The sequence below is a fragment of the Canis lupus genome, chromosome 20, assembly GCF_048164855.1.
Source record: "Canis lupus baileyi chromosome 20, mCanLup2.hap1, whole genome shotgun sequence".
Lineage (NCBI taxonomy): Eukaryota > Metazoa > Chordata > Mammalia > Carnivora > Canidae > Canis > Canis lupus.
In genome coordinates this window covers 25977388-26001738 of record NC_132857.1, presented here as the reverse complement: position 1 = coordinate 26001738, position 24351 = coordinate 25977388, and the positions used below count along the sequence as shown (strand labels likewise).

At 50.1% G+C, this 24351-nt stretch overlaps 2 protein-coding genes across 5 annotated transcripts in view; one reads left to right on the top strand and one right to left on the bottom strand.

Moving 5' to 3' along the window:
- Positions 1-10147, top strand: part of FAM168B (family with sequence similarity 168 member B) — a 51284-nt gene extending 41137 nt beyond the window's left edge. Inside the window, exons 4-8 of one of the 2 annotated variants that reach the window (XR_012013009.1) lie at positions 2856-2998; positions 3135-3312; positions 5081-5206; positions 5654-6431; positions 6463-10147. Coding sequence is in view for 1 of the 2 variants with exons in the window: in XM_072788676.1 (XP_072644777.1) it covers positions 2856-2998; positions 3135-3312; positions 5081-5193 (434 nt within the window). In the remaining variant the exon portion in view is untranslated. Of the gene's footprint in view, positions 1-2855; positions 2999-3134; positions 3313-5080; positions 5207-5653 lie in introns of both variants that reach the window. The other variant, XM_072788676.1, reaches the window with a different exon arrangement.
- Positions 9817-24351, bottom strand: part of ARHGEF4 (Rho guanine nucleotide exchange factor 4) — an 87868-nt gene continuing 73333 nt past the window's right edge. For 2 of the 3 annotated variants that reach the window (XM_072788665.1, XM_072788667.1), the window contains 9 exons: positions 20549-20728; positions 19399-19575; positions 18327-18506; positions 16417-16649; positions 15989-16118; positions 14436-14567; positions 13442-13685; positions 12588-12665; positions 9817-12023 (listed from right to left, as the gene is read on the bottom strand). In XM_072788665.1, the coding sequence (XP_072644766.1) occupies positions 11872-12023; positions 12588-12665; positions 13442-13685; positions 14436-14567; positions 15989-16118; positions 16417-16649; positions 18327-18506; positions 19399-19575; positions 20549-20728 (1506 nt within the window). In that variant the 3' untranslated portion in view covers positions 9817-11871. Of the gene's footprint in view, positions 12024-12587; positions 12666-13441; positions 13686-14435; positions 14568-15988; positions 16119-16416; positions 16650-18326; positions 18507-19398; positions 19576-20548; positions 20729-24256; positions 24319-24351 lie in introns of all 3 variants that reach the window. The other variant, XM_072788666.1, reaches the window with a different exon arrangement.

Here is a 24351-nt window from a genome sequence, read left to right as displayed (position 1 = left end):
TCATTATATTCCCTGTACTGTAGTTTTCATCTCCATGACAGACTTATTTTATAACTAGAAGTTTGTATCTCTTAATCCTCTTTCACCTATTTTACCCATCACCATTCCCCCTACCCCCAGCCTGGCATCCACTGCTTTGTTCTGTATTTATGAGTCCGTGGTTCTCATTTTGTTTTTTAGATTGTACGTGTATGTGAAATCATTGGATCATATGGTATTTGTCTTTCTCAATCTGACTTATTTCACCTAACATAATACCTTTTAGGTCTATCCATGTTGTTGCAAATGACAAGATCTCATTCGTTTTTTTATGGCTGAGTAATACTCCTGTGTGTGTGTGTTTGTGTGTGTATATTTGTACGTACGTACGTACACACACAGACGTATATACAATATCTTCTTTATCCCTTCTGTCTTTGGATACTTGGGTAGCTTCCATAACTTGGCTATTGTAAATAATGCTACAATAAGCAGGAGTGTTGGGGGAAATGGGGCCAGGGACCACGATGACCCTTAGAAGACTTAGAAGACCTTAGAAGACTTAGAAGACCCTTAGAAGACCTTAGAAGCTGGGGGTGCAGCTGGGGACAGAGGCTGCTTGGAAGAGCCAAAAAGGGGGAAATCAGAACCTGCTTGTCCCCTCAGGACAGCACCAAACACACATTTTCTGGTAGGACTTCTGCACAAGCCCAGGCCGGAGAGGTACGTGAACTAGGCGGCCTACTTACGCCCCAGGAAAAGCAACACTGTTCTCTCTGCACTGTCAGGTCCTCCAGGAGAAATTTATAATGTGTGGTTGGTTTTGTGATAATTGTCAAAGCATATTATTTTTATTACTGTTGTGTTATTATTTATTATTGTAATTTCAGTTTGCTTCTGCTGGAGAATCTCAGCAGGAGCTGGCAACTTGACTGTCTCCTTCTCCACCAGGCTCTACCTCTGAAAGTGCTGGGAACCTCTTAGCACCTGCCAGGGACCCCCCTCACTGTTAAATATTTATTTATTGTTGACAATGGAGCTGGTTTCCTAGATAGGAATGATGTACTCAATCCTTGTTTGCCTGTATGTATACTGTTTTTATTTTCTTTGGTTAAATACCCAGTAGTGGAACTTTTGGATCATGTGATATGTCTATTTTTAACTTTTTGAGGATCCTCCATACTATTTTCTGTAGTGGCTGCACCAATTTTACATTCCCACCAACAGTGGACCAGGGTTCCCCTTTCTCCTCATCCTTGCCAACACTTAAAATTTCTTGTCTTTTTGATACTAGCTATTCTCACTGGTGCAGGGTAAGATCTCATTGTGGTTTTGATATGCTTTTCCCTGATGGTGAATGATGTGGATCATCTTTTCATGTGTCTGTGAGCCATCTGTATGTCTTCTTTGGAAAGATGTCTATTCAGGTCTTCTGTACATTTTTTAACTGGATTGTTTGTTTATTTGGTGTTACTTATGTATTTTGGATATTACCCCCTATCAGATTTTTCATTTGCAGTAACGAGGTTGTCTTTGTTTTGTCATGGTTTCCTTTTCTGTGCAGAAGCTTTTTATTTTTGTGGGTGTGTGTTTTTAAGATTTATTTCTTTTAGTGAGAGAAAGAACACAGGAGGGAGGGCAGAGGGAAAGGAGAAACCCAAGTAGATTCCTTTAGTGCAGAGCTGGGAGCTTGGCAGGGGGCTCAATTCCATGACCTTAAGATTATGACTTGAGCCAAAACCAAGAGTTGGATGCTCAGTCGAGTACACCACCCAAGCACCCCTGTGCAAAAGCTTTTTGGTTTGATGTAGTCCTAATAGTTTGTTTTTGCTTTTGTTTCCCTTGCTTGAGAGATCCATAAATATGTTGCTAAGGCCAATGTCTAAGAGATTAATTACTACCTATGTTTTCTTTTAAGAGTTTTAAGATTACAGGTCTCATATTTAGGTCTTTAATCCATTTTATTTTTGTGTATGGTGTAAGAAAGTGGTTCAGTTTCATTCTTTTGCATGTAGCTGTCCAGTTTTCTCAACACCATTTATTTTAAAAACTGTCTTTTCCCCATTGTATATTGTCTCCTTTGTTGTAGATTAATTGGCCATAAAAGCATGAGTTTATTTCTGGGTTCTCTATTCTGTTCATTGATCTATGTGTCTATTTTTGTGCCAGTACCATAGTGTCTTGATCACTGTAGCTTTGTAATATGTCTTGAAATCTGAGATTATGATACTTCCAGCTTTGTTCTCATTTCTCAAGATTTCTTTGGCTATTTGAAGTCTTTTGTGGTTCTACACATAAATTTTAGGATTGTTTGTTCTAGTTCTGTGAAAAACGCTGTTGATATTTTGATAGGGATTGTGTTGAACCTGTAGATTGCTTTTGGTGTTAAGGACATTTTGATGATATTCTTCCAGTCCATGATTGTGGTGTATTTTTCCATTTGTTTGTGTTGCCTTCAGTTTTTTCCCCCAAGTCTTTCACCTCCTTGGTTAAATTTATTCCTGAGTATCTTATTCTTTTTGGTACAGTTGTAAATGGGCCTCCTTTCTTAATTTCTCTATTACCTTGTTATTAGTGTGTAGAAACACAACAGATTTATGTATATTTCATATACTACAATTTTACTGAATTCATTTATTCTAATTTTTGATGGAGTCTTTAGAGTTTTCTCTATATAGTGCCATGTCATCTGCATGACAGTTTTACTTTTTTCTTACCATTTTGGATGCCTTTTATTTCTTCTTGTCTGACTGCTGTGGTTAGAACTTCCAGTATTATGTTGAATAACAGTGATGAGAGTGGACATCCCTGTCTTGTTCTTGATCTTAACAGGAAAAGCTCTGGATTTCTCATGGCCATTGGCTTTTTTGTTTCAGGTTATACTCCTGGCACACCTTACAAAGTGTCCTGTTCCCCCACCAGCGGGGCAGTGCCACCATACTCCTCCTCCCCTAACCCCTACCAGACCGCTGTGTACCCTGTGCGAAGTGCCTACCCCCAGCAGAGCCCCTACGCGCAGGTAGGCCTGGGGTATGCTGTGGGTCTCTTAATGGTGCTCATGGGTATTGTGTGTATGGGAAGGATTGGTTCTCTCTGGGCTCTCTGATCCATGGGGCGTGGATCCCTGTGGCAGTTGTCTCTCCTCTTCTCCACAGCAAGGCACGTACTACACACAGCCCCTGTACGCAGCACCCCCTCACGTCATCCACCACACCACAGTGGTGCAGCCCAATGGCATGCCGGCGACAGTGTACCCTGCTCCCATCCCTCCACCTAGAGGCAACGGCGTCACCATGGGCATGGTGGCTGGGACCACTATGGCCATGTCAGCAGGTGAGTCCTTGACCCTGGGTCGCCTGTTTTATGATGGCATGAGAGCCAAGGGAAGGGAGAGCTCACTAATTCTCTGATCCTTAGTTTGATTTTTCATGGCTCGAATTGCATGGAAGGACATACGATTCAGGAAAGGAATAGCGTATGATCTTTTTTTTTTTCCCTTCCCTTCATTTCCTCCTCTTGTCCTTTCAGTTGAGAGGAGACTGAGTGTGGAGTTGAGAGTGACAAGCCAAGAACCAAGTACCCTCCCTGTAGGCACGAGTGGATAGTGATCTCTGTATTTGACGACTGAGCTGAGCCCTTGGCAGTAGGGCTGAGGAGTGGCTGGTCCCCCTGAGGAGCACAACAAACTTGAGCAGGAGGGGATTATTTTGATCTAGGTGGGCTGGCCCTTCTGGTACCTCCCTTAAGTGTGGGCTCCCTTTGCAAGGCAAGTTGTGTGAATGTTGGTGTTTACATAAATCTAAGAAAACTGGCTTTGTGTTAATATATGTAACAGCTACTTGGAGAAACCCTTTGGCATTGGTCGACTTTGTTTCCCAAGGCTTCCCTTGGTCAGAAAAATAAACCATGGAGAGATGAGTCTCCTGGGTAGGCTGAATACATCTTCTTGGAAATGTGGAGGCCCTGGGGGCTTGATGTAATGTCTAGGGACTAGGTAACCTCCACTAGGCATAGGAGGTCTTGTGGCAGGGCGGCCAGGTACAGAAGATGCACTTGCTTGCCTGTGGCTGTGGGGTTTTTTTTGTTTTTTTGTTTTTTTAAGTTCCCCTCCCTTTAAAAAAAAAAAAAAAAACAAACTTCAAAGTAGGGAGATTGTGCTAGAGAAAAAGGTATGTTAGGATACTGTGTGTTTTTCTGCCCAGATCTCCATTGTATTTGGGTTTCCCATACCTACCCGTGAAGAGACAGAAACTGCATGTTTGAGGCATGTGGAGGAGGGAGGGTTGGCAGGCTGTGGGTCGGTTGTGGGCAGGGAGATGGAAGTGAAGAGAAACAAGGTGAGGCTGTTAGGTTTGAGGTTATTCTTATCTACAAATGGGCTCAGAGAATTGCTGAGTTATGCAGTTATAGGAGAAATACATTTATCTTTGTATACTCAGAAGCTCATGTACTTTGAAATCTCCTTCCCTCCCTTCAATTTATTACCGTCTTAACCATTTTTTACTATATAGTTAAGTATATTCACATTTTTTTGTAAAACAGATCTCCAGAATTTTTTCACCTTGCAAAGCTGAAGGTCTGTGCTCATTAAATATAACAACTCACCTTATCCTATACAGGCCACACTCCGAGCCCAGCCTCTGGCCACCACCATTTACTTCCTGCCTATCAGTTTGACTACTTGACATACCTCGTGGAAGTGGAATCCTATTGGTTCTCTCTTTCTGTAACTGACTTATTTTACTTAGCACATCCTCAAGGTTCATCCATGTTATAGTATGTAACAAGTTTCCTTTTTTAAGGCTAAATAATAATTTTTTTATTTTGTCAGTGATCATCTGATTTATAAAAATCACGGAGTATTCTCATATGAAGGGGAGGCACAAAGCCTTCTACAGATATTATTATTCGAGCTTGCTTTGTACAACTTTGAGTTGTGTATGATCAGGGTTCTGATAGCACTGTAGGTCAAGATTACCCCTTTTTACTTTCAAAGCAGGCCAGCCCAGAGGCTCTTGCCAGGCAGCATGGAGCTGTTTGGTTACAGGCAGCCTGTGTGGGTGGTGCTGCCTGCCACTGACACAGCTGCTCTTTCTTCCAGGTACCCTGCTGACCGCCCACTCCCCAACTCCTGTTGCCCCCCACCCAGTCACTGTGCCCACATATCGGGCCCCAGGAACTCCCACCTACAGCTACGTGCCCCCTCAGTGGTGATCACCCTGCAAACGTAAGTGACCGGGAAGCCTGTGTCAGCTCTTGACTAAGGTGCATTTTTTCAGTACAGAATGGCACATCTACCATATTTTAAGCACTAATGAGAAAAATGCTACCTGTTAACCTAAAAGCAATGTGGTATTTAAATTTTTGTTCTTACTGACTCTACAAAGTAGAAGGAAGGAATCCATTGACTACTTGCTTTGTACCCTATAGACTTTATTATTTTCCTGTTCCATGCTCTAATCTCCCACTGCTTTCTGGAGGAAACAGGATTCTAATTGTAACTGGAAGTGTCTCTGAGGTCCATGGGAACTGGAAGCAATAGCCTTTCCTGCTACTGCCCTTTCTGGTTCTAATGGATTTTGTCTTCCTTGAGTTAATGAAACACCTCTATTTCTGGAGCAGCGGTGCCAGAGGCACTCTTTGTTGACTCCATGTCTCTCTCTTTCCCTTCCAGATTTGAGGATGGAGCTGTGCAGTCACATCATGGAGGTTCCACAGCTGGTGCTGCAGGCCTCGCGCCTCCAACCTGGACTTTCTTCTTAATGCTCTCGACACTTAGCTAAACACTACTATGGCCCGGCCCAGCAGGTCCAGTGCCATTAGTCTCCAACTAACTCTGTGGGTTGGTCTTAAAGTAAATCCTGTTTTGTGGGCTGCCTGGCAATTTTTTAGCTAACTGTAATGATAAAAAGGGGAGTATTAATCTATTCTGAATCATATCTAGTTGAATGCATGTTTAAAAAAACAAACACAAAAACAAAGCTTGCTCAATCTACCTGCAGTGACTGATGCAAAACCATCATATGCAAACCCAAAGGAATGGAAAAGCATTTTATAACATGTATCACTAATGCACTGTTGTAATGTATCCAGAGTCTTAAAGTTATAAGTGTTAAAGTGAATTTCTTCATAGAGTATCTGAAATCCCTTAGATGATTCTTCAGCCTTTGGGGTTGAGGTGGGTTGCCAGTTGATAACGTGGACTTTGACTTTTCAGCATTCTGTTTTTTTCACACTAACTGCACGGAATGGGGGAGAGTATGGGAAGGGCCACCACTGCCTGGGATGCAGCCAGTTTACTGGGCATCTCTTTCTTGCTGTTTAGTCTTGCCAGGGCATTGTGGTATGGACATTCTTAAAGATGATCCTAAAAGTGTAGAGTTGTGTGGCCAGTACAGTTAGGGGCAAGAAGTGGTGTCTGTATCAGCAAAGCACTTTTCTCTGCCATCTAAGTTTTCTTTATAAGCCTCTTACAGATAAGAGGTTTTCTGTATCTTTACTGGAAAAGTCCTATGTAGAACATAAATTATTTTTCTGGGATGGAAGGTACATGAAGGAGAAACAGCCACACTTGGAGGATGTATTGGCTTCTCCTTTATTTAGCTTAGAAAACCATTCCCCCCCCACACCTCCCCTGAAATGTTTCAGTCCATTGAAAACATATGTAGGCGTTGCTGTCGTCTCGTCTCCCCCCACCAAAGAAGGGCAAAGATTTCAGCTGTTATGAAGAAAGTTGTATATTTAAGAACTATTTTAAACGGGAACAAAACTTTATTTAAAGTTGTTTCTTTTAGAGAGGCAGGCCTGTGGCTGTGTTGGGGCCCATCCACCTGATGGAGACTTGTCATCTGAAACCATTTGGAGGTGGCTCCTGGAAATGGGTCTGTGGAGGTGTGAGGGAAGGGCTGGTACCTCGTCTGTGAGCCTTGTCTGCCATGTCTTGTAGCTGAGGGCTTTTAGCATAAAGCAGGTATGGACAACATAGGGCCAGGCAGAATCAGAATATATTTGCCTGCTGGGATTTATTTGGAAAGGACTTTGTGTTTAAGGTCTGAATATTGTATATAAGAAACAAAGAGGATTTATGCTCAGCTTGTCTTGAGGGAGTGTGTGTCTGTTCAAAGAAGGGGTGGGAGGGTGAGGGTTTTGTTCCCTTTCAGCAGTCTGTCAGGTGGGGGTGTGCTCCTGTTCACCCCATCATTGTTTCAAGTGTTGTGGGCTTTGGTTGGGGAGGGGACCCTACTCTTCTGTCTCTGGCAGCTAGGTCAGGGCTCTGGCACTGGTTTGGCATTTGGCCTCATTTGTTGAGTGGGACACCTGAACTCTGAGCCTTTGGTAACCTTATTTTTTTATGGTAAGTACCCCATAATTTTCTTTTTCACATTTTATTTTATAAGAAGTTTAGGAATATTTTTGCATGGATCATTGTAAACAGAAGATTCCTTATTCCTAATGTCTATTAATGTAGTGTGCTTACTGATAAGTTCTTTAAATTGCTCATTAGCACTTAACCCACATGTGTGTTTGAGAGAGAGCAAGTGAGATTGTATATGTGTGAACCATTTATTCCAGGCACATGGTTTGTGTCCAGTTCTTCAACTCTTTGTTGGTAATTCCATCTGTATAATAGATGGTTTGTAATAAATATCTGATAGGTTCTAAGGGATCCAGGGCTGAACTGACCAAGTAACAGAAAAGTCAGTTTCCCCAGTTTAGTGTAATAGATTAGGAGAAAATACGATTTTAGTGTATGCTTTAAAAAAAGCCCTAGCACCAGAATGGGAACACACACACACACACACACACACACACAAAACTATATGTAAGGGATGGAATTATTTGAATTGAACAGAAAGAAGTTATATAGGATGCTTCATTGGGCTTGCTTAAGACATGGCACACACAGGGTGAGTGTTTTCACAAGCACTGAATTAATTGGTGTTTTTGAGAGCAAGGAGGGTGGGTTGCATTTTGCCCCTGTTTACATCAGCTTCATAAACTTTCCCTTACGATTTTCTTAAATCTTTTTCCCTTTTGTGAAGGTGTGTTTGAAGACTTTATCAAATATTTTTGCATAATGGAATACATCTGGAAATCTTTTCAGTTTTGAACCTATCAGGGCATAGCTATCAAATATGATAATGAAAGGTAGATCTTGTCTAGCAGGTAAGAATTTGGACATATGAATAGTAGCAAAACTATCATAGGTTGTAATTTTAACAGCATTGAATTCCAGTAAAATTAACTAAGGAATAGATTTCTATTATAAAGTTCATAATTTGATATCTCAAGCATAATAGTGGAACATCCAGAGAAACTTAACTTTGGTCGGGGTGGGGGGGGTGACATTCCTAATTTGAGAGTCTTTCAGCTGAATTATGGTTCTCTTAGAAGTGGAGATAGGCAAGCAAAGGACCTAATTTTTTTAAACAAGAATGGGTATTTAAAAAATTTTTTTGTTCTACAGCTTTTCTGCTAAGGTTTAGGAGGTCTGTTTTTCTGGTTATGGAGATTTTGTTTGGATCCGGGCTGGTGACTTGAGTGTTTAGTAATGAGCGATGGTCCCATTAGCTTGCTGCCTCTGAAAAGTGAGACTATCATCAGGGCCAGGTCCATTCATGTGATAGGCACAGAGGCGAGGTACTTCCAGAACCTTTTAGATCTCTTGTGTTAAATCTTTTTAGAACATTCTTGTTGGTATGGTTATTAGGCCTGCCAGTTGCTATTCTGTGAATCTGTGTCTTTTGAGTGCTATGCAAATGTAGTATTTACAGGAGATGAGAGAGGTCTTGAACCTTGGGCTGGGCACCTGGTTGGTGGACATCTTGCCCTTCCCATGCTGGGCATATAGTGCCTTGCTCCATCTGGTGGCACCATCACTTCTATAATGAGAGGAAGTACATTTTAAGGCACTTTGGATATGCTGATATCTGGCCCAGGGGTTGCTATGAGTGTGCCTGCCAGTTGGGTAGTAAAAAGTGGCAAACACCAGCCACATCTATATTGGGGCCTACTTCAAAATGGAAATCCAGACTTCTTCACCTGTTCTTGTAAACATTTGGAAACAATATTTCTCTGACTAATTGGGCCACCTTCTCCCCATCTGGCGGCTAATGGCTGGATATCCCAGTCATTGCCAACCTGAGTATTGCCCAGACAGGACAGGATGCCTGTCTGACCCCTCAGCAGGCTCGCAGTTTTAAGGGTGAATGGCTTGAGGGTGGGGGGCAGCTTCTGGTTCTTCTCTGGTGCTTTCTAAGGATGGGTGGGGATATCTGTAGAGGAGTGTGGTTGGCTCAGGGGAAGAGCAGACTGCTTAGCTCTCTTCTCTCTAGCATGTCTCAAATGTTTGTGTGTGTTTTTTTCCCTGAGCTGCTTATTATTCAGCCTGAGCTTTCCTGAAGGTCCTTCAGACTTTTTTTGAACAGACTTGCAGATGACCTGCTACACAGGAGGGTCTGATCTTTTTGGGTAGAAAGTTGCAAAGTTGATCTTAACATGTTTCAGAGGATTTGTCCCCCCTCCTCAACCCCTATTCATTTGAAGAACAGAAAATCCTAGGGGTAACCTTATTTGAATCCCAAAGACTAAAGTCTGCTCACTTGGGACAGGGAGACAGAAGAGAGGCAGGCGTCTGTTCAGGGAACCTGCGGTGGTCTTCAGGAGCTCCCAGGGCTGGTGTTTTGGAGGTGAGCCTTGTCAGTATCCCCCTGGGTCTTTATGTAGACTAGTGGTCAGTAAAATAGTTGGGCTCTGCTTTGCTCCTGGCAGGGTTGCTGTGATGGAGGAGAGCCCCCAAGGAGCCACATGGATTCAGACTGACTAGGAAATGGTTCCTTTTTTTTTTTTTTTTTTTTTTAATTTTTAAATATTGGGTTTTTTTTAGACCGTTCTCTTGGTACTTTTTTTAAGCTTAAGTCAGCATTGTCTTCCAGTGTTAAAGGCATCCCTCACCTCTGCATTGAACTTACGGTGTCAATCAATATAAAGGAATGGAACATCCATCTTGAGCCAGTTCCATTATGTGTAAATTCATACTATTTTAATTTTTTATGCAATCTGATGAGTAGATGAGCTCAGATTTAAAATTCTTAAAAGCACGTTTATTGTAACAAGAATTGTTATGTATTAATACTGCAGTTTTCAATAAAGATTGACTTGTGTTGCATATTGCGGTTTTTAAATTTTTTTCCCCTGTAGGTTTTATTTTGAAGTGGCATGGCCTTGCTGGGAGGTGATGTAGCTTCTTTCAAGTTAGGAAATCCAGGGTTTGGGGGCAGAGGGCCTTGTGGTGCTCAGCCTCAGGGACCTTGTGTTGGGTGTAAGGGTGTGTGGAGGCAACAGGTTGTGGGGACTGTCTCCCCAAGAGGAAGGGAAGGAAAGCTGGCCCTCTTCCTCTTCTGGTCCTCTGGCCTGGGTCCTCCTGGGAGGACACATTCTCCATTTCACTGAGGATGCTAGGACCCAGAAAGACTGTAGACTGCCTGACCCTCAAATTCACATTTGCTAAACTTCAGCTAAACATTGACTCTGGGAGCAGTGAAGGAGGCAGTGGGCTTCTAGGCCTGAGTGGGTTGCAGGCGCTGAGCCAGGACAGCTCCCAGGCCATACACTGTTTTCCCAGCTCCTTCTGAGTCTCTGAAGTACTTCTCCCATCACCTCTGCTTCTTTCCACCAAAGCTCTGAGGGCATGGTCTGCAAATAAATGAGCTCCCACAGCACTGAGTGATGCTGTATCATCCTTTCTGTTGAAGGAAATGCCCAGGGCAGAGATAGGTAAGAGGTACAGGAAGGACAGGGAATGCAAAGGAGAAAATACACAGACAAAAATGGAAAAACAAGGGCTGGCAGCCAGGTAATTTTTCATAAGTTTTTTATGAAATTAAATGTGGTTTCTGGCTTGGAGAAGGTATAGTGCAAGAGTTGACTGTACATGCTGCTGAATCCCCGTGGGCAAGAGACAGCTCAGGTTCTGGTTGTACTATGGGTAACCCTTCTCATTGGGATGTGGGCTTCTCTTTAACTCACATGACCACCGGCCTCTGGGTTGGTGGGTCAATCCTGGGTGCTGGGCCACAGAATTCAGTCCTTATGGCTTCTCACACTCACTTAGGGTAAGGCAATCTTTCTGTGTCACTAATAACAATTCTTTTCCCCATTGTTAGAAAAACCACACAATCCAAACCAAAAAAAAAAAGGACCAGGTTCTGGAGTCAACCCACAGCTATATGTGGACTGGTCACGAACCCTGACAGATGTATGCAGTGACTATGGTTTTGTTTTCTCTCCACTATAAACAAACACATCACGAGGAGGGTGTCCAGCAGCCAGGGGTGTCTAGAGGGGCTGGGAGGCAGAAATGAGTAGGCTCTGGGCTGGACATTTTTGTGCACAGAATTCTACTTCCCACCCTCCAGTGATGCAAGTTGCCTGGCACCAGCAACTGGGGGACTGGGGGCCTGAGGGGCATTTGGAGGGCAGAGGTGTACAGAGCCCAATTTTGCAGAGGCTAAAGGCAGATGGTTTCCTGCCCAGAGAAAAGAGGAGGAGGGATGATTAAATGTCCAGAGAAGAGGGTTCAGAGCGGCCAGTCTTCTCACACACATTGCCCTGGCCGGGGACTCTGCACTGTGCCTCCCAGGAGGCCCCATAGAAGTCCAGGGGGCAGTGGGAGGCTCACTGCTGTGGGCCCCTGCCCCTCCAGCTGGTGTCTTCTGTGCACCAGTAGTAGGGAAGAACCCACAAATGGGGGGCCAAGCAGCTCTCTCACTCAGTCTGTAGCTTCCAGTGTGCGTGAGGCAGAGGAGGCCACATGCGCTGGGCCTCAGGGGAAAAGGCTGGAGGCCCACTGCCGGGCCAGGTCCCAAGAGTGCTGCCAGATGGGAAGCTGGCTCACTTGCGGAAGGGTGCCAGCCGGCTGATGCTGTGCCAGAAAGTAGAAGGCTTCCGCTTGGGTTCTGCCAGTACTAAGACCTGTTGCTGGGGCAGGCTGGTGGGTAGTGCCGGGTGCTTCTGGCGTGTCAGGTAGTAGGGCCGGCTGAGGGCTAGGCAGAAGAAAGGGATCTTACGTAGGTGCCTAGGGAGCCGGGTGGCACAGGGCAGAGCAGCAGCCTTTGCTTGGTAGGGGAGTGGGATAAGGTCTGTCCCACAGGAGGGAACTTCCTATAAGGGCAACCACCTCCAGTGGCCTGGGCCACCCTCTGGCCTGCAGAGCAGATGGACAAGGGACCAGGGACAGTGTGGGTCCTGGAGCTACTCCGTAGCATAGGCCCCAGGCCAGGCATTTCACATCTCTGAAGAAATGGGGCTATGAGCTCCTTGGCAGGGGGTTATATGGAGGCATGCCAGAAATAGTGCTGCATGGGGAGCTGTGATATCACTAATAGTACTGCTTTGGGAGACCCACGGGAATCGAGAGCAAAATCAACTGCTCAGACTAAAGCTTTGTCACTGGTGGCCTCACCAATCCGGGAATAAATACCTACAGTGGGCAGTGGGCAGTAGATGGGCCCCAGGTGCTAGCTGGCTTTGCTCTGGGGGTCAGAGAAGAGTTTGATCATGGCTAGGGCTAGGCTGTTGTTAGAAGAGATAGGGTACCATCCACTTACCTTTGGGCTTCCCAGTGGCCTGCTGCTTGCTGGCATTCAGCATGGCTTGCTTTCTCTGCAGCTCGGTGATAGAGAAGCCTGAGAGGAAGAGCCACAAAAAGACCTCCACTTACTCTGAGGACTTGGCTGCCTTTCTACCTCCTCCCTCCTCCCCATCCAGTGTTCCTCTTGGCCAGTGCCTCCTGGTATCTGTGTGATCCTCTGGGTACTCTGCACCTCCCATAGGGCCTGGGGTCCCAACATGCTGCAGAAGCTCAGCATTCTGCTCAGACAGCCTGCCTTGGCCAACAAGGCAGAGAACATTACATGCTCAAGGGCCCTCCCCACATGGCTTTCCATGCTCCATCTCTCACCTTGACCCAATCCTTGATGTATCAAGCATCTAGTGTCCGTCCTTTCCACTATGGTAGAGACTCCTTTCCCAGACCAAGAGCAGCCAATCTGGTCACTCTGAACATGATGCCCAGGGACCCATCAAGAAGAGAGAAATGCAGTGGGAGGTGCCTTGCTTATGTTGGAGTGGAGGAGGCTTCTCAAAGCCAGTTCCCAAATCCTACTTGAATGGTTTGTGCTAGAAAAGGGCTTCGCTAGGTCTCTGCAGCTGAGCAGAGGGCCCCCACTTTATGGAGTGTGCATGCATATGTGTATATATGTGTGTTCTGGAAGCAAAGCCTAACAGACCAGGGGGCCCATGCCCCAGGGCTGAAACAAAGAGATGTCCTGGAACCTTGCTAAACCCTGAGGCCCTTGGGCTGTGGGACACACTGTTTCAAGGCTCTCCTGACCTCACATTCAGGAGTCAGGAGGGCCGGGTGGGCTCTCACAGTGGAGCAAGGCTGAGTAGGGTCTCGCACCTGTCTCCTGGTCCAGCTGCACTTGTTCCCTCTCCCTGGCGAAGGCCTTGAGCCAGCGCTGTTTCTGCTCAGGCTTCCTGGCACACAGCAGGTGACTCTCTCCTGTGGTGCCGCAGAGCAGCCGGAAAGCATTCTTGACACTCACGTGGAGGTCTCTGTCTTTCCCATCTTCCAGATCCACCACCTCCAGGCCATCCATGTCCACTCGGCCCTTATAGTACAGCACATCCCGGCGGAGAAGGTCCTGCCAGAGACTCCGTGAGCTCCTGACCTATCCTGCTTGTTGGGTCCCTCCCAGGCCTCTGAACCACTCTCCTCACCTCGCACCCTGCAATTGGGAGGGCCAGTGGGCAGCACACCCACTTTCCCAGCAGATGGTGAGCTCATGAGGGCAGAGTGAGTGTGATTTGGCCCACAACTCTGCTGAACCTATAATGGAGGAGCCTCGTTCCTTTGATGAACATTTACTGACTGGCCTGGAGGGTCTTTGAGGTATTCACAGTCTCATGGGGAGGGCCCATGTTGCATGATAAGAAGAGTACCAGGCTTACCAGGCTGGGCCCAGGGCCAGTGCCAGGCAGGTTACATGCCCAGGGCCCCTTGGGCCATGTGTTGAGAGAAGTAGAAGCTCATAGTAAAGCAGCAAAAGCAGAGGACTCCAGGGCTCAAGGGGAGCTGAGTTTTGCAGGGACAGGAGAGGTGGCTTTAGAAGCAAGTAGGGGCTAGATCAGGAAGGAGGGTATTCTCAACAGCACTGGGCCCTGGCCAGATTATAAGGGCCATCCCATGGTCCGTGGGCTACTTGGCTCCCTCTGCAGTCACCCTCATCTTGCCCCTACAGACCTGACCAGGGAAGAGCCTGCTCTACTAAAGGTGGGAAAGGAACCACCACTGTGTGGCTCCTTTTTTTTGGCAGTTACTCCCAGCCCTCAGCTTCACCCCTTCCATCCTGCTCTAAATGGCTCATCCCAGCAAGGCAGAGCAACTCTGGTACCTTCTTGCAGTAGATGAGCTGGTGGTCAAAGAGAAAAAACATCCTCTGCTGGCTCTTGGCTTGTGGCTGTGTAACACGAGTCAGCTCCCCCGAGTAGATGAGTTCTGAGCTCCTGACCAGGAGATCTTCCCCCTGGGAGACCCCAAGGAGAGCTGTGAGCTGAATGTACTCAACGCTGGAAGCCCCCTCCACTGGGTCCTGCCGCCTGCCTCCATCAAGAGTTGGGTAGGCTCCCCACTGGCCTGGCCTGCCTGTGGCCTCCACTGGCAAGTAGTAAGCAGCAGACCACCGAGGGAGGGGTTGCTCTTGAAGCCCAAGGAAGTGGTGGGGTTACTGGGGGTGGTGAGAAGGTCATTTGACCTATAAGTTGCTATCTCAGCAAAATGGGGCCCTGTGACAGCCAGTGGCATGTGTACTTGAAATGTGGCTAATCCCTGCTGAGATTATCATATTAGTAAAAGAATACCAATTTTGAAGACTATATAAAGAATGTGAAATATTTCACGAACGATTTTTTGTTGAGTACACTCTGAAATGATACTTTGGATATATTGAATTAAAACATTAAAAAATTTTAAAACATTAATTTCACCCGCTTTCTTTCTGTTTTGAGATGGCTATTAGAACATATACAATTACCTATGTGGCTCCCATGATATTTTCATCAGATGTGAAAGTGCTGTTCTCGAGAATAACTAGACCTAGCTAGAAGTCATCCATGAGCCTTGTCTCTTAGGGGCTAAGGAAGTTTTCCCAGCTAACTGTAGTTAGTACCTGAAGCCCCACGATCAGACTTCAAACTTTCAGGTTAAGCCCTTCCCCCTTCCGGTTCCTCCTGGGGAATACAAACCACATCCAGGAGTTCTTCACAGCCACTGAGTTTGAGCTAAGTGAATTTGTAGTGGTCTTTAGCCAGGGCTGGGGCTCAGAACCATTCACCAGGAAAATTAAAAACCCGGAACAAAACAAAGACCATATTGCTCTGCCCTACCACCAGAGATTCTAATTCCCTATTTCTAGGGTGGGGTCCAGGATCCAGTATTTTCATCACATTTTATGGCTGGTGAGTGGAGGTGAGAGAACAGGATAGGAAGACCTTTGGAGGACAGGAATGTTCCCATTAGGTCAAGCACACTGGGTGCTTTAGGAGACAAGACTGGCAGATATAAGGGGTATGTGCAAGCCAGAATGGAACCAGGAGGCTCTGACCCATGCTTTTGGTCATACTATGGCAGGTCTGAACCCTTCTGTGGGGAGTCCCAGGAGCTAACTAAAACTTGGGGTCTGGCCTGTCCCGCTGGGCTGGCTGGCCCCACTAGGAGCAACAACTATTTCACACATTTGCTCCTCTCTTGACCCTGAAAGGGGCCATCAGGCCTGTAGCTCAGTGCTCAGGTGGGTTGGATGGGGCAGAGGACCAGCTTTCCTGCCACTAGTTCCTATTTGCCAGCTCCCAAGAGCATGGCTTCCTGCTTAGGCTCCTTCCTAGATTTTTTTAGGGGCAGAGCCAGGGGCCATGCCCCATGGTATTTTCTGAGATGTGGGGCCTTCACCTCCCAGTCCTCTATGGAGCTCTGCCACTGAGCAATCTTGTCGATGTTTTCAAGCCTCCGTTTTCGTTCATTAATGAGCTGGGCCACATTCTTCATGGCATGTAAGGCTGCTTCCACATCCTTGAAATCCCTGGGGCGGAGCAAGATGGGAGAAGGCTGCACTACAGAGAGCAGAGAGGCCCCCCCACCCCCCCCGGAGCTGCTTCCCTCTGGGGCTCTGTCCATGCACACCTGTCTGGACACAGAACTAAATACCCCACCTCTGTCCTCTTCCCTCATTACAACAGCGCATGACAGTGGGGGCTGTTTTACTGTGTGCCGCTGGCCAGTGCCTGTAGCAGTACCCCCACATTACCTGCACTCAACACACTGGCTGACCTAGGGTATGAAGAGCCTCAGGCGGGTCTCCCACCCCAGCGGCCTCCTACCTGTGCTGGGGGGGCGTGTACTTGAGTAGCTCGGCCAGCTGCAGAGGGTACTTGCAGATCTTCTGCACTGGTGTTAGCAAGAAGCCGTCCAGTGAGATGTCTATCATCTTCTGCAGCAGCCGGCAGGCCTCAAAGAAGTATACGTACTTGCTGAGCTTGGTGAGCCGGGACAGCTCCACACAGGCATTGGGGTGGTTGTTGCAGTACTCAGAGTAGATCTGGAAATCCGCTTGCTGGGGGCACACAGAGGTTAGGATGGTGACCTCCTGCTCTTTTGGGCCACCCAAGCAACCCAGCCACAGTGTTGAGAGGAAGCAGGAGCCTCTGCATTTCCTTCAGGAGCTGGGCTGAGAGGGCCCTGGCTCTGCCTACCTACTTCACTGGGCACACACTATATGGAATTAGGCACAGGGATGTGAGTGTTCTGGAAACTCGGGCTTGTGTGTGCCCTGTCACCACCTAGCTTTCTCAGCTGGGCCTTCAGCAGATATTTTGACTATATGTCTGGTTTTTTTATGAAATCAATGATGTTAATAAAGCAGCATTATCAAAGCCAAAAACCAGAGAAAGAGAAGGGAGAGAAAAAAGAGAGGAAAAGGAGAGAGAGAGGAGGAGAGAGGGAGAGAGAGCAAGAGGAGAGACGGAGAGAGAGAGGAGAGGAGACGGGGGGGGGTAGGGAGAGAGAGAGGAGAGAAGAAACAGAGGGAGAGAGAGAGAAGAGAAAGAGATTAAGAGAGGTTAAATGGATGCCAGGGTCTATGGCTATGCCCCTGTAGTGTTTTCATCCTCAGCCTAGTGTCTGGCTTCTCCTTCACAAAGCTCTGATTTCATACCTGAATGGCTGCTCTGCTACTTTATTCAACACAACATGACAGGTGTGTCTACATTGTGTGTGTATCCTGCATGAGACTCACAGTGCCTCCCCCCACCCCTTTTTTAAAAATTCCATCTACCTGGAGCCAGAGGAAGGCCAGGTATTCCCTTTAGTGACTAGGACTTCATGGACTTAGGTGGGAAAGGATGGTGACAGCAGTGTGGCTCACTGGTGGCTTGCTGTGACAGTCACACTAGGTAATATGGATAAAGTGCCTGCCCCTCCCTCCACCACAGTTCTGTCTGCTGAGTAATTCGGTGCAAATCTCACACTCATTCAGGTGCTCTTATCCTCCGTTGGCTCCTGCTCAGGGAGTCTAAGGTCTCCCTGTCCAGTTCTCCTCCTGCCACTGGAGTGAGGTGCCAGGGCCTTTCCAACAGCAGAAAGGAACCCACACTGTCCTTGATGGGCTGGCTGTGGCATCCTCTGCTCCACCCCACATTTGACTGCCATAGGAGAGAGGTAGTAACATGTGCCTTCGTTACCAGGCAAAGCTAGAAGGAGTCCATGTGCCCAGACCAGTCCAATGAACCTTGGCTGAATGCCCACTGGCATTTAGATCAGAAGTAAGCCCTGAGTATTTCACAAATTCCAATTTTCCCACTGTGTGAGAAAGCCCAGAACCTGTTATGAACAGCTCTGAGGATGCTCAACAGGTGGCCCAGCCCAGCTCTGTCTTTTCCTCACTCTAGCCCAAGCACATATTTCCAGGCAGATGCCCAGACACCCTTGCTCCAAGGAGCTTCTCTCCCAAACAAGCAGAGACACTGCTAGAACAGCGGGAGGGTGAGGGCAGTTGGGCAATAGGATGTGGGGCCTGGAAGCTTCTGGAAAAGAGCAGCCAGTTGCTAGGGCTTTAGTCTGCAGGGTCGACTTCTGAGAGGAGGCAGGCATGGGAGAAAAGAGCAGAGGGAGGCTAAGGTGTGCTGGGGCCAGGATGTGTGTGTGTGTGTAGGGGAGTGGGGACCCCCCAGCAGAAACTGACGGGGCAGGGGGCCCGTCTAGTCGGGAGCAGGGTCCGGGCGGGCCTGCTCACGTGCTCCAGGAAGCAGGCGCCCAGCTCGCTCAGGTGTGGACGCTCCCGGTTGAACCTCTGCTCCAGTGCTTTCACGAAGGCCTTCTGGCAGCGGTAGATGTCCTCGATGTTCCCAAAGATGGTGCGCAGCTGCTCCTCACTGAACATGTCGGCGCGCTTGCGACACTGCCTGATGTAGCCCTGCGGCCGCGGCCCGTCAGGTGTCTCTCTGCGCCCCATCCCCCCGGGCCTCTCCGCGCCCCATCCCCCCCCAGGCCTCCCGGCGCCCCATCCCCCCCAGGCCTCTCCGCGCCCCATGCCCCCCCAGGCCTCTCCGCGCCCCATGCACCCCCAGGCCTCTCCGCGCCCCATCCCCCCCAGGCCTCTCCGGGCCCCATCCCCCCCCAGGCCTCCCCGCGCCCCATCCCCCCCAGGCCTCTCCGCGCCCCATCCCCCCCAGGCCTCTCCGCGCCCCATCCCCCCCAGGCCTCTCCGCGCCCCATGCCCCCCCAGGCCTCTCCGCGCCCCATGCACCCCCAGGCCTCTCCGCGCCCCATCCCCCCCCAGGCCTCCCGGCGCCCCATCCCCCCCAGGCCTCTCCGCGCCCCATCCCCCCGGGCCTCTCCGCGCCCCATCCCCCCCCAGGCCTCCCGGCGCCCCATCCCCCCCAGGCCTCTCCGCGCCCCATCCCCCCCCAGGCCTCCCCGCGCCCCATCCCCCCCAGGCCTCTCCGCGCCCCATCCCCCCCAGGCCTCTCCGGGCCCCATCCCCCCCAGGCCTCTCCGGGCCCCATCCCCCCCCAGGTCTCTCCGCGCCCCATCACCCTCCAGGCCTCTCCGCGCCCCATGCCCCCCCAGGCCTCTCCGGGCCCCATCCCCCCCAGGCCTTTCCGCGCCCCATCACCCTCCAGGCCTCTCCGCGCCCCATGCCCCCCCAGGCCTCTCCGCGCCCCATCCCCCCCAGGTCTCTCCGCGCCCCATCACCCTCCAGGCCTCTCCGCGCCCCATCCCCCCCAGGCCTCTCCGCGCCCCATCACCCCCCGCCGCGGCCCGTCGGGTCTCTCCCCGACCCTGCCTCCCGCCCCGCCCCTCACCTCGCAAATGTCCCGCAGGTGCTTGATGTAGTCCCGCTCGGTGCTGAGGATCTCGTTGATGACGTTGGTCCGCATCTGGTCCCTGCTGCTCTGCGCCTCGGCCCCTCTGTCCTCGGCCCCGCCGTCCCCGGCCCGCACAGCCGCGTCGTCCGCGGGCTCGTCCTGGTTCACCCTCAGCTGCAAGGCGGCGGCGCGCGGGGTCAGCGCCCCAGGGCCGACCCCCACCGAGGGTCAGCGCCCCGCGACCGGCACGCGGCGGCAGCGGGAAACTGAGGCGGGCAGACCCAGCAGCACCCACTGCCCCTCCCTCCCGCCCGCCCGCCTCCCCCTGCTCTGCTGGTCCTGGCCTCAGTGCGGGGAGTGGAGCAGATTCTTACTCCCATAGGGACTTTGGGAACCGATGCCCGCTGGCACCAGGCCAGCCCTCTAGAGGCTGTGACGGAGTGATGCGGGGTGCAGCCCTTCTGGCACCCCGGACCCGTGGGTAGGACAGGCTAGAGGATTATCCACAGGGTCTGGGGCAAGAGAAGCACTGCACCGCAAGGCCTGGGATATCTCCTCCCTTCTGCCCTCTGCCTGGTTTTTGAGATGGCGCCACGAGTTCTTCCTTGGAGACCAAAGGCTGCCAAACATAGGCTCCGGGCCCCCTTTCTGGGATCTCTTGTGCTAACGACTTAACTGGTGCATGCCTCAATTTTCTTGGGTGTAAGTGGCTGTTCCCAGCTCCCAGGGCATTGTGAAAATTAACATGGAGACGACCCTCCAAATTTTCTGCACAGTGTTTAGTAAATGCCTGGTATTCAGTTGTGTGTGGCGATGGAATTCTAACATGCAGATTCCCTGTGGAGGAATCCACACACCATCATTTCTGACTCTTTCCTTTCTGGACACTGAGGGCACCCTGGAGGGAGGCATGGGAGCAGGCAGGAGTTGGTGATGGCTTTGCAGGAGGAAGGCTGTGTCACAGCTCTGTGGCTGGCCTTCTTGACACCTCCCACCCTATCCCCAACCCACAGCCTTGCAGTCCAGGCACTGCCCTGAGGGTGGAGACAGGGAGGGGGAAGACCCCAGAGTAGTTTCAAGTTTGCAGTTCTGAGCAGAGCCAGTTGGCTCCTTATGGGCATAGGAGAAGCACAGGTGGGTGCCATACCCTCACAAAGCTGGCTGGAAACCAGCCCTCGCCGTCGGCAACACGACCCCACCACCACTCTCTGTTGGTGGCATCCATTACTTCGATGACATCCCCAGCTTTGAAGCCCAGTTCCTGGTCATCCATGGTGACATGGTCCCAGAGTGCTTCAGCACAGACCACACTGCCATCACTGATGAGCTGTGGAGAGAGCCACAGACAGGCAGATCAGTGACTAAAGCTGCCATCGACCTACTCATGGGACAGGGTGCTCCTGCCACCTGCCCTCTAACCCTTGGAAGCCCTGCAGAGGGGAGCCTGACTCATGTTACAGAGGAGTGAACGGAGGCTCCCTCTGAGCCAGTCATTCTTCAGGGGACAGGACTATGCCCTGGGCATGTCTACACTGGCAGGGCTCACGATGAAGGCTGAAGTGAACTTGACCACTAGAATCCTGGTGAGCCACAGAATCTGAGAGGCAAGCACGTTACTCCCCTGCACAGGGCACACCTTCCTCCCAACCTACTGGGCCAGTGATGAAATCATTGCTCTCAGTTTCATTTGCCATCTCTGCTCTGTGATGCTGTGACTGAGCTCAGAAAGCTGCATTTCTTCTGTGCAACCCCATTAGGTTCTCCTAATGTGGCACTGGAGGGGACCACAAGGCTGGAGGGAGAAGAGGCTTACTCCCTCCCGCTGGCTTCTTGTGGACTTGCATTACCTGTGAGTTCATCTGGCAAGAACAGTGCCACTCCTCCAGGCACAGGGGTGGTGCCCAGCCATCACAGTAGCTGGATCTAGTTCGCAGTGGTTTTGAACACTTGCGGAACCAGTCTCATGGCCCTCCCCGCTGTCCCCACCAGCTCTATCTAGCTGAGCAGTACCTATCCTTCTATCCTAGGTCCCAAGCCCCACAGGATCCTTAGCTTTAATTATTCCAACTCCTTTCCTTTATTCCCTGGCTCTAGGTGAGGTAGGTACATCTTGCAGCTGCTACCTCTGTAACAGATACCTCAGGATTGTTCTTGTGACTTGGTTATGGAGTCAAGCACTTTATACCTGGCTCACAATTCTTTATATTAATTTCTTTCTGATGAAATAATTTGGTGTGTTTCCTTCCTCCCACACAGTAATGGACCTCCCATCAGGAGAGATGGTCCCCTGCCCCAAGGGGGACTCCCTCCCTCCCCCATGCCCCAAGCAGCCTTGTTCTTAGAGCTCCATTTCTTGTTGGGCTGATGCCTGCCTTCCTATAATGTGGGCTCAGTTTCTGCTCCATGAAGAACGAATGCCTCTGGGGCTTATGACAAGAGGAGGGCGTAGGTTGGGGGCTATACAAGAGGTGAGATCCCTGCCCTTCTCTGCTAGGACCAAGTGTTGGCTCTGGCCTCCACAGCCACAGGGTGGCTCTTTGGCAGTCAAGGCCTCAGAGCATCACCAGTCAGACCCTGTACACTATTTCCTCCTCTGAGCTGCTTGCTCCTGTCCCTACTCATGAGTGTGAATCCTCCCTTGGCTTCAGGTCCAGTGGAGCCTTCTCTGGGTGCTCCCAGGGCAGTGTGTGCGCTATTCCTCAGACCAAAATGGGACCAGAGCGGGGCTGTAGCAGGACTGTCTGGGTCTCCAGCTGAGAGTTCTAGTAGCTAGGAGGCCTCCCTGAGTCCCCAAATGGGCAGGGTGAGGGGTGGGGTAGGCTACTCGGGGACCAGAACCCACTCAGGCCTTCCTTCAGGGTAGGGCCTGAGTAAGCACATTCAGAAACCTCCAGTTCATGTTTTCTGGGGATTAAACCTGCTCTAAACCCTGATGAAACCACTCCTCAGAATGATCCACAGCCTATTGTACACGTACTCTCACATGCGACAGCCATTCAGGAGCTGCAGATTCCTGATGCCCACCCAGGGACCCTGGGCACCAAGCACTGGGTTATTTCTGGGGGACTGCATGCCTCTTGAAGGGACCGTGGCACTCATCCCTGCTAAAAAGATCTACTACAGGCATGGCCTCTCCTGCAGGAAGGCCTGGTCCCCCGGATCAAGACCTCCTGGCTGCAATAGAACAAGATGAGACAAGAGGACTCAGAGAGGCCACATGACAGTGGCTGCTGTACCTAGGGAGCAGGCACTAGACTAGGCAGCCCATAGCTGGCACTCTCCACACAAGCAGGCTACCACTACTAGCCTCCAGGGATCTTGCCTGAAGACAAGGAAGAAACAGAGTACTCAAGGGTGGTGTGGGTGGGCCAGTGAGAATATGGGATGCAGGTGAATGTCCAGGGACAGTGATCCCAGGTAAGCAGGTGCATCATAACAGAAGGTATGTGTGACCATGTGTGAGTGTGAGCATAAGGACAGAGGGTGTGTGTGACCTCAGGCAAGTGTGTCATCACAATGGAGGGAATGCGTGACTATAGGCTACTTGGGTAGTTTTGATCCTTGAGAGGTAGGTATTCTGAGACCCCCTCATCCTGCACACACACATGCACCTGCCAACACACATTTATACACTCACTAATGGCACGCTACACTTTGATCTCTCAAGAACAGTCTGCCATACTGCAGGTGAATTCTGTCCATCCTAAGTTCACACCAGCTGCACAGGCAGGTGTCCAGGACATCATGGAGGCTGCCCCTCACTGCCAGAGCTCAGGCAGGGAGGATGTAATGCAGACGTAGCCCATGCAGCCCAGCTTCCCACCATTTCCCATCCCAGCTTGGGCCCTACTAATATTAACCAGGTCAGGTGTCTCCTCCTAACCCCAGGTTCTCTCAGATGAGCCCTCTTGCGCGGCCCAGTGCCTCCTCCTGCTGCTTTCTCTGCCAGCCCTTGCAGAGAGGTACAGATCTTACCCAGGTGGTTTCCTATACAGCTGCAGAGGAAGGACTCTAGGTATGAGACAAAGAGGTAGGGCTCCCTAGAGAGACCAAAGTTCCGGGCACCTTTAGGGACAAGCCCTCACATCTGCCTTGTCCAGTCATCCATCCAGAAGCCCTTATTGGTGGTGGGGGCAGTCACCTTTGTCACTTCCTTGTTCCAGTACCTTGCTGTGCACAGGAGGTACGTGACAGAGACACAGCTGTAACTCCCTGTGCTTTGGTTCCGACTGATGCACAGTGACAATGTGCTCTCCCTGGGCCACACAGCTCCTTGATAGCTCCACAAATGGGAGCACTCCGTCAAGTAAGAGCAGTGACATGAATCATTTCTGTGATGTCACCAAGACAAAATATAGCTCCAAGAGGTCAGAGATGCATTCTACCTCCAGGACAGCCCAGAGGCCACCAGGGCCCTCACTGGATGAGTTTCTGGACAGAAACTCTGATGCTCCTTGTCTGATGTGCAGCTGCATGGAAGCCCAGATTCAAGTCCAGCAGGCTGAGGGGCAGAATTTGCATGCTCTTTCTTGGCCGGGCAGCAGAAAGCACAAGCTGGCTGTGAGACAGGGGATGTTTAGGTGCAGGCAGGCAAGGAACTGCTCTGTGGTGGGGGGCAGGAGGCAGGGGGCAGGATCCACTGCTGTACCCTAGAGAATGTGACAGGTTCAGGAAGCCAGGCTTGGCCTCAAGGTCCCCCTGATGACTACCCACCACCTTGCCCACCCTGCCCCCACCTCCTCCTCTCTCTCACGCATGCTGGTGGAGGATTCCAGTCAGACAGTCTGGGAAGGAATGAGGCTCAGCTCCTTTGGGTCCCTGTACAGGAGGGGATAGGGACATCCAGCATGCCTACCTTGGAGGGGTGCAGAAGGGGCTCTGCCTGTGGTGGGGGCAGGCTGATGGAGACACCTAAGACTGAAAATGGGGAAAGCAGCTGCAGATGACATG